The sequence below is a fragment of the Uloborus diversus genome, chromosome 9, assembly GCF_026930045.1.
Source record: "Uloborus diversus isolate 005 chromosome 9, Udiv.v.3.1, whole genome shotgun sequence".
NCBI lineage: Eukaryota > Metazoa > Arthropoda > Arachnida > Araneae > Uloboridae > Uloborus > Uloborus diversus.
The window spans coordinates 59,577,455-59,587,672 of NC_072739.1; the positions used below are offsets into that span (position 1 = coordinate 59,577,455).

Here is a 10,218-nt window from a genome sequence, read left to right on the forward strand (position 1 = left end):
TAGATGATGGGAGAAATTGGGTGGGGTAAATGCTCAATTTTCCTTCTTCTATTGAAATGTGGCAGGAAATAGAATGTTCGTCTGCATTTACCTGTTGAACGGTGAACGTTGTCCTATTTCGCCTTTGTTTTCTCCTCACGAAATTGTCGTCGTGGAGGTCGGACTGGTAACCGTAACCGCTGTCTGAAATGAGATCAAGAAAGTACGAACATGAGTTTAAGCAACGTGAGCGGAATAGTTCTACAATAGACAAAAAGGGGGGGAACCAATTCCAAACAAAATGGTGCGGAAACTTCTGGCTTTTTTCGCCGTAAGATGCATTTTATTGGCACAATATTCATACATTAAAACACAAAGTATTCAAAAATTAAATCCTAATGAAAATGTTTTGTTTTTTAAGTACACGTAATTAAATGAGTGTTAAAATAGCAATGATTTAAATTTTGCACATATAAATAAAAATAATAATAACAACAACAACAACAATAAAAACAATAATAATAAAAAGAATAATAATAAAAAAACAATAATAATAATCATACTAATAATAAAAAAAATAATAAGATAAGATACGATTTATTAACAAAAACACACATACATAACAAACAGTAAGCAAAATAAAATAAAGTAAAGTTAAAACATACAACGTGAATTATAAAACATAAATTACAAACGTCAATCGCAAAACATTATGAAATTCTTGATTATAGTTCAAGATGAGTTAGTAGTAAAAATTCAACACTAAAGAGCGCGAAAAATTAATAATAATAATAATAATAATAATAATACAGTGGACGCTTAGTTGAATCGACGGATAATTGAATCAACCGCTTCAATGAATCAAATTTGCTAAAACAATAAAATCCAGCTGTATTGAATTTACCGCTTTATCGAATCAGCCGCTTTATAAAATTAAAACTGTTTAGAACAAACGTGAATCATATAATCGGCGGCCACTGTAATAATAATAATAACACGTTATTAATCTTCAAAAAAGCAGGAAAAATCACAATATAGTGTACAATGAATAGACATAAACGACTAAAAATTAAAGTCTTTAAACAATTATCATTTTATGTTTGAATATCTTCGCGTAAACAATTTCAATACCATCAGGATATTTGTTGTATAATTTCTCCAACTTATTTAGTGCATAATCACTAAGATAATTTATATGAATCGCGTTTAATTATAAGCGCGATGGATGATACCAATTTCATTAAGACGATCTGAGCATTTAATTTTATAGTGATAAATCATTAGTAGAAATTCAACTACACGGCAACAAAAATAAAGTGCTTCTGACACTACTTCCTCCTGATTCTTATGTTTAATGATCCCCTGAATCCAAATGTGATCACCGATTTCCCCCATCGCTCTCTACTTTCTGGTTCACCTCCTCTCCTTCCCCCCTTTTTTTTAGTATTCGACTGTTCAGCAGCCGTTGTTTTCATTTAGGGCATTATATTAAGAGTTACCATTCTTTTGAAAAGCTAGAGAGGTGAAAACTACAAAAACACGAACAGTTTTAGCTAGGAGGGGGACATATGGGGGCGGGTGGCATTCCCACCTAAAATTGTTTAAAATGATACAAGACGATGATTTTTTAGTTGGTTTTGCGATTTTTTTTCACTTTTTTACGTTGGAAAACCAGAGTATTCAACATATCGCCCCATATCTGAAAATATGTTCAGCTATGGAGAGACGCCACGTATTAAGCAGCGCAATATAGGGACGCATAATAATCTGCTACGGCCTGTCAAGCGGTATGTATGCGAAAACACACTTCAAAATGAAATGGAGCAACGGATTATGCCGAATTCTACGAATCCGTTTTGAAGCGCTTGTTCCTGCGCATCCAACGTGTTAACCCACAGTTGTACAGGACTGGAAAGTGGTGTCTGATGCATGACAACGTTCGCCCCCAAACTGCGCCCTGTGTAAGCACCTTCTTGGCCCACCGCTTTGTAATTGCTACTGCACATCCACCGTTCTTGCTTGATCTGGCTCCTGCAGACTTCTTTTTGTTCCCCTACCTCAAGGGAGCGTGCCCCCTTGAGGGTGGCCTTTTAGAAAAGGCACACGTTTTTCAGATATTTGACGACGTGAGACAACGGTTTTTTCGATCGATCCTGAAAGAGGCTTTCGTCAACTCATTCCAGCAACTTTATCAACGATGTCAAAAGTGCATTGTGGCCAACGGATGTTACGTTGAAGGTACATAAAGATATTTTGTTTACACAGTTTTTTTTATTTGCTTAATGTGTCTATTCCCCGAACTTTTTATACGTTCCTTGTACATATATTCAAGTTATATTCATAGATATAATTTAGATTAAAGATGAAGTACGGAGTATGTTTATAATTTTGCATTGTACTGAATTGAATTGAGCTGAATCAACTTAAAAGTTGACTTAACGCATCGGGATGAAAATGGTAGCGACACATATGCGACTGTCGTGGGAAGGATGCAGAGAGATTTCTTATTTTTTCTACCAGGTTACACTTCCTAATAACCACCTGTACAAAAGTTGGTTCAACTAAACTGCCTCGTGTATAGGAGACCTTAGAGGACTGTTTCAAGTAGTCCTATGACTTATGTGAATCCGAATATCCCAATCTCTTATCATTATATACGGCTTTTCAGTAAAACGTTTCAGAATTTTTAGCAGGTGTAGGGGACACGATGCCGATTCGGAATCACATAGCATTTGCAAGGTCAAAAATAGCAAGGTTGAGGAGTCGGACTAAATTAGAGGCAAAATAGTCGGAGTCAGAAGTTGAAAGTTTAAAATTCCAAGATTCGGGGTCAGTCGATTCATAGTAGGAGTCTGAATGATTTTGGGGTGAAGGAGTCCGAGTCGAAGGTTCTAAAATTCCAAGAGTCGGAGTCGGAGCCGATAATTTTCCTTTAAACTCCGTAGCCCTGGAAAACATTTCCTTCTTATGGCAGAGGGGGTTGTGCGAGACATCGAAAGAACAACATTTTCCCCTTTAAATAATAAATGCTTTGAAATACTTTACTTTAAAAGATAAAATCTACAAAATCAAAACCAAACATTTTCAGATCTGTTGCACTTTCATGTTTTAACTAATGAGGCAGAAAAAGCATAGGGGAAGGTTGCTATCAATGAACCGGCTCCATGACTAGACCGCGAAGATATTTCCCGTACCAGAGTTTTTGCAGACACGTAATCAGTTTTAGTACCTGTCTTTGTCTGAAAACAATCTACTGCAGAGTCCTCAAGTAGCTAAAATTATTTAATCATATTGTTAATCGGTCAGAAAAGATTTCTGCCATTGTCTTACTAATTATTGAGATTTTCATTTAGCTATAACATGCTTTGAATATCACAGATCAATTCAACGTAAACATTGACTTAAAAGAGTGCCTTTTCAAGTACAATTCCCCATACTTCATGTTTCATCATAATTCGTCACAGCAGTAACACCAATAAGAATATTCAAAATGACGCAGTTGCTATCATTGGACCACTAGGTGTTTCCACGAATGAACCACCTGACAAAGTGGTTAATTCATGCAAAATCTCAAATATTATTGTAACTTCAGCTCAATTACCTTTGAAAATTCCTCAATTGTTTTAAAATAAATATGACACTGGAAAAATAATCTCAGTAATTCATGAAAATTCTTATACAATCATAATTTTAAGTCAATTTTTTATAAAATTTTTAAAAAAAATTCAATTATAATAATACAGTTTAAAATATTTTTGCTGTTCCAAAAAGAAAAAAATCCAAAGTTAATAAAATATGACCAGTGGACAAGTAAGAGTATGTAATGTGCTACAGTAGCTTATAGAAATGATGGCATGTGCCTTAGTGAAGTCTGCCTACAAGATAGAGTCCCAAAACCAACTTTAAACAGTCGCATGGAAAATAAAACTGGTTTGTAGTTGCCTTAGTCATTTATTAAAAATTAAGGAGATAAGCCCTCCAAAATAGGAATACGATTAGTGAATCATATTCTGAAACTAGAGCAGAAGTTTTTGAATTACTTTAGAAAAATTGGGGGACTTGGGGACTTGGCCTGTCAAGAGGCTGACAATAACATGTCTCACAAATTTAATAAAGTCTGTTAGTACTATATTCTCTAGTAGTTTGAGACTTAATTTTTTGGTTTCAGTATTAAAATGGTCAAAAATGTTCTCTGACATTTTAGAGAGCAAGTATAATCTTGCTTCGAACGAAAATTTTCAAAATCGATTTTAAAAAATTCTTAGCAGTTCAAAAGAGGTTGAAAAGATTTTAGCAAAGTACAGTGTTGCACAGGTTGGGAAAATTTCAAGTCGTGAACCAGATGTGATGACAATAGCTGTATGTTGTGTGAGTGCTGGGTTCCTTTTATGTTCCTCTTATCCAAAAATAAAACATTTTAGAAAATAAATCTATTTTTCTATCACTAATTGTTACTTGTATTTTTTATTGATCACCTGTTATAAATATTTGTAAGTTACGTATTGATTTTTTAATTTGACATTGGAAACTCGATGGTTCATCCATAGCAACCGGTAGCCATGAGTGGACCACATGCTGAAATATTTATTTTTAATTTTCATTCTTTATTGTGTATATTTATCATAAAAGTGAATATTATTTTTAAAAGAGAAATATACTGAGAAATTGTTTCTTTAATTAACGTGAAATTAGAGTTGGATTTCCTTTCTAAAAAAATTGAAAACTGTTATGTAGTTCATTGATGGCAACCTTCCCCTACTACGCTAGAGTTTACTGCGCTAAGCATCCCTCAACAAAGAAGCATGCTTGTTTTATTTTATTTAAAAAGTTTATTTTAGTATTACATTTGTAGCATTTCACAGAAAGACTGCGAACATATTAAATCAAACTGTCTCTCTGCGTTCAGAAGCCAAAGGAAAAACGTTTGAGTCTTCGAATCCCATGGAACAGCCTCTACACTGTAGAGGGTGCTCCACGGAAATTCGAAGAAGCTACTTTCAACTCTGCAATGCTGTTTGATTCCGAATCTTCATCGTATCTCCTACTCTTCTTGGAAGCTCTGAAGCGTTTAACTGAAACACTCTGTATTTGGAGTTTTATAGATTTTAACCATTGTACCATGTTATGTCGCCGCCTTAGAGCAGGAATTAGTAAATGGAGGGAGCAAGTCCAATCATTTGCTTAGCAAAAGCTGAAGCAAAAACTCCAAGTCACGTGACTCAACAACGACGAATGGTTGACACGTCTTGCGTGAAACAGCGAAGAAACCGGATTTCTTCCAATGCTTTGATTTAAAATTTATCACGAGACTTGGGATCTTTGCATCACGAATGAAACTCTTCGCTCCCTCCAACTTATATCTTCTCAATGGTCTCTGCAACTTATTGTCCAAGCAGTTTATTTCATCTGCGTTCAAGTAAGGCTTACTAGTTCCATCTTAAACGTTTGATCAACTATTGTAAACAGTTAGAATTTTCAAACAGTTCTTTTTCAAAAGGAAATAATTGTACATGTGTAAAGTTATGTTAATATTTCTACTGTAAGAAGCAAAAATGTGTAAACAAATTTTTCCTACTTGTACAAATATTTCTAAATTAAATTCAGTTATATCTCAAAACTAGAATTTTGGATCGTTACTTAAACTTTCAAAATTTTATTCTTTTTGAGTTTTTTTTACCCCTATTCAAAATATTTATAATGTTTCTTTTTCTATCTCATCCAGACGAATGTCGATTTGAGGACGGTTAAAATCATTTTAAAATATCATGCAAATAAATTGGAAAATTTCATATAAGTAACAAATTAAAATAATCGTTATTATGAATGTTTTATTTTAGTTCCCTTTATGTGCGCTCAAAGCTTTCGGCTAAAATTCAACGATGTAAAGTACACAAAAGAAGTATGTATTAAAAATGTAAAACATACTAAAATTGAAAACAAGTTCTCGCAAGTGCAAACTTTACATTTCTCGTTAAAATTCGATCACCCCCAATTTTATTCGAATAAAGGGACCAATCTTGCTTGCGAATCCCAATCGTCAATATTAAAAACAGAAAGAGGAAAAAATCGTTAAATGAAAAAGATTTCATCGATAACGTGGCAACACATCTATACGGAGGCAATTGCTCGCACGGAATCGAATCAAAATCCGCAATTGAAGGGCGTCCTAAGTTCATTACGCCCTTCAAACGCCGCGCCCCTAGGGCACCCCCTCTTCCCCGGCAACGCCAGCCAATAAAAAGGCGAGGGGGATGTCGGGGGCGGGGAAAAAATAGGTGTTTGACTAATGCAACGCGGTCGCGCTTTTTCAAAAGAAAATTTCTTGCGAGAGGAAGCTTGGCGATCTGAAATTTTCCGAGGATAATGCAAATATGAGGATAAGGGCACCGTGGTTCATCAGTCCCGCGCAAACAACCCGTAGGCGCGAACACCGGAGGGGGGGTTTTGTCGTCACCACCCCCTTCAATCGAACGCCTGCCCGCGGGCAGCATCGGAAAATTCGCTTTTCAGCCGTGCGCGCCGATGCTGATTTGAAAAGAATTTCGGTGTTTGTCGGCTCCACGATATATTTGCAGAAGCGGGGGCGGCGGGAAGGGGGGCAGGCGGAGCACCTCGAAGAATACCCAATTGAATAAGCGCGATCGACACAAAAGTTATTACCATCCGTACCTCCAAACGAGTGACGAGTTTGTTACAAGGATATAGATATATGCGCGCGGATGGATGGATGGGGAAAAAAAAACTCTGCCGAGGCGAAATCTTTGATGTCATAACAACATTCGAGGCTTTGTTGCTAAATATTGACTCTAGACCCCAAACGCGGCTGCAATGTAAATTCGGAATTTGTGTTTGCGGTTGCGGCGAATGTGGATTCCCAGCCAACAAAAGTAAACTCGTTAGCATCACAAAGCGGATTGAGGCGCCAGGTCTTCCTATAATGACGTCATTTATTCACAGGCACTTAAACCGACCGCGATCCTAATCGCCTAACTAATACTCCTAAAAGAGAACTGTTTTCAAAAAGCAGTAGCAGCGCCCTGGGGTCATGTATTAAAGCCCAAACATTCTTAGTAAAACCTTCCCAAAATGTTTACATTTCGCAATTCGATGTGTCTGGAGGGCAAGCATTGATTTCGTTGCTATTGTGCTTCCAAGATGCTGCCCCTCCCCACTAATAACCAACACTTTCTTAGCAAAACTTCTCGAGTGAAATCATTTTTATCTCCTCTGCTTTTGTCTCACTTTTCGTTAGGTTTTAAAGAGAAGAGCAAATAAAGGGACTTGCACTTTCACTTTTAAATCTCGCGAGTCGGAAAATAAAATTTCGAATTCGGGCGAAAATTTTCGATCGTTATTTCTCTTGCTGAGATTGAATTTTTCGGGAGTCTTTTGTTACTAAATGACACTGGTGGTTGCTGACTTGGAACATTTTGAGGCGAAAAGTGTCTTCGAAAAAAATGTGGTTAATGTTTTGTTTCCGTAAGGCTTTTAGATGTGTATATACCTAAAGTTTTAATTCCTGTAACAGCAAGCTCTTGCTACGTAAGCAGTGCCCTTAAAAATCACAAGCCAAACTTTAAGGTATGGTGAAACGCACATAAATAAGACATTTTTGTACAGATATATTGTTTTGAAAATGAACAGTGATTTTCAAAACACAAGAAATACAGCCAAAATAAAAAAGCTTTTTTTTTTTTTTTTGTACTCAAATGATTACGAAGAAATTATACTTCTTTAAGGTGTGGTTTAACTTTCCTTACAACTTCCCTATGAATTTAGGACCAATGTCTAAACTAAAACTTAAATTACTTTTTATTAGTTGTGAAACTGTTTTCCGTCTCCTCTTTCTCGTTCTAATTATATTATTTTATGATTTCCAGATTCTGTTTAACGTTTTTTTTAGACTTACTGAAGATCGATTTTTGTAATTTTTTTATGGAAATACATTGAAGTTTTTGTTACTGTACCGACATTTATTGGATTTACTCAATAGTTATTTTTGACCTAACAAAAATGCACCATGCAAAAAAATCATTCAATTACAAAGTTTTCTTTGAATTTATAATTTTTTCTTGTCAGCAACTAAAATATGACAATTCTTACAAAAAATACAGGATGAAAAACAAAGTATGAAAACAGTATTAATGACTAAATGCAATTTCATGAAATTTTTACCAAAAAAAAAAAAAACTTCGAATTAGGAAACAATATTTTAACTTCTTTCTCCTGAAAATTTTTGGACCACAATCATTGCTATTCCAGAAACTTACTTTCAAAACACTTTGGTTTGAGGCATCAAAGTTTTAAATTTCCAGAAAATGCTTTAAAGGCAGCTGATTCATAAATATAAATTTAAATGGTAGTAAAAGGGTTACAGCAATAACAATAAGCAGGCTTATGAGTTATGAAAACAGTGTGGGAGATGAAAAACATCAATGCTAGTGAAAGTCTAATTCTGGGCAGTTGGCGAGAGGATAATGATTAAGTCGAAAAATGGTAGTAAATGTAAGTCAAACTGCATTAATGAAGCTCCAAATACGTGATATGATATGACAATTGGGTGTTTCCCATTTTTCGAAAACATTTTTTTTTTTTTTCTGAAAGAGCATGGTCAAAAACATGGGGTAAGTGACTTTTTTTTTTTTCTTAGTTTTAACTTATTTTTTTTTCTTAAAAAATAATCTTAAAATACGTTCAGTCGCTGTTTCATTTTTGCTGCTGATGTCATAAATGAACAAGTCACTAGGGTTACCGCAAAAAAATTTCAGGACATTGCCCAACTTCGCCAAATGAATATTTTATTTAACTAAAATTCTCGTTCGGCCAATAATTGCTCGCACTGAAAAATCACCAAAAGCCGAAATCTTGCCAGAAAATACAACCACGCTATCCGATCCAAGATGTTTGTCTTCACTTGAGACATCACACGATGAAGCATCTTGCCTTAGAAATCTGACATTTAAGGAAAAAAATAGTTAAAAATTAAATGTTAGTTCAGAAAAAAAAAAATTTCTGGCGACATGGTTTTTTTTTTTTTTTTGGCTTATTCTTTTAATTGGAGAGACTAAAAGTATTACTTCTGAGTAAAGGAAACACCCCCATTTTTGGTGAAACTTTTTCTTTTGCGAGTGGCTGAGCTGTAAGTATTACACTCAATGCTTATCAATCGCGAAGAATAGAATATTTAATTCACGCTCTCTACAAAGAATCTCAGTGAAGCGATTCAAAACGTAAATGATTATATTTCAGCAAAGGAAAGTCAGTTCGATCGACTGGGATAACTTTGCCATATACGGAGAGAATTAGCTCATTTTTTAAATGTTAGTTTGCACCATTTCTGAAGCTTGACAGCAATCGTAAGGGTTATTTATACCTTTCATTCAAAAAGTTCTTCTATCTAAACGAAGAAAAAAAGTTGTAAAGCTCCAGAAATAATACAAACTCACATTTGAAATGTGAACAAGCTCACACTATGGCCTCGTTTGATGGTATAATGAGTCGCGAATCAGGGGTCACTTTAAAATGAGCACGGAAATTTTATTTGAAAAAAAGAAAAGAAAAAAGAATTTGCTGAAGTCCTAAAATATTAAATTTTTAAAAAACTGAAAGTGCGAAAAATACATTCAAGAGATGTCCAAAATGAAATTAATAATAGCAGTCATTTCAATTAACTAATTTCACTAAGTAAACACTGCAAACCAAAATGACGGACGCTTTTTACGCTTTTGTTCCAAAATATAATACTTTATTAAAAAACGAAAAACTTGGGACACGTATACATGACCCAGAGAAATAGTTTAAATGCACTTTCAAGCAATTGTAGTTGAATAAATATACAGAATTCAGCTTGGTACTATAATATGGTACTTACAAGGTGAAACAGCTGAGTAGACAGAGAATGGCAGAGGAGGTGGTCTAGGAGCTACTGAAGTCGGAGGAACAGTCAGGGGGCAGTGGTAACAAAACATCTAAAAGAAAAAATATATCGATCAGTACTAGCCCTTGAATACATGGCATGTTATAGTAGAGTTTAGAAACAAAAATTTTACCTTTTCACAAAAACATAAAATGAAAAATACAATGTACTAATTACATAAATTTTTTACATTGAAAAATTATTGCAGACAAATATTACGGTTTCAGAGATAATCTTCGTAAATTCCTAGTTCCGAAGCAGGTACGTAATAATTTAGAAATGTGTTCTTTAATAGCATTGTTCGGCTCATTTAATGTTATAGA

At 34.7% G+C, this 10,218-nt stretch overlaps 1 protein-coding gene across 1 annotated transcript in view; it reads right to left on the reverse strand.

Annotated features, from left to right (window-relative positions):
• The window catches only part of LOC129230253 (dorsal root ganglia homeobox protein-like), a 59,461-nt gene extending 49,514 nt beyond the window's left edge, over positions 1-9,947 (reverse strand). Inside the window, exons 1-2 of the mRNA XM_054864654.1 lie at positions 9,851-9,947; positions 92-183 (exon numbers count right to left, since the gene is read on the reverse strand). Of these exons, the coding sequence (XP_054720629.1) occupies positions 92-183; positions 9,851-9,947 (189 nt within the window). The remainder of the gene's footprint in view (positions 1-91; positions 184-9,850) is intronic.
• Positions 9,948-10,218: the final 271 nt, after the last annotated feature.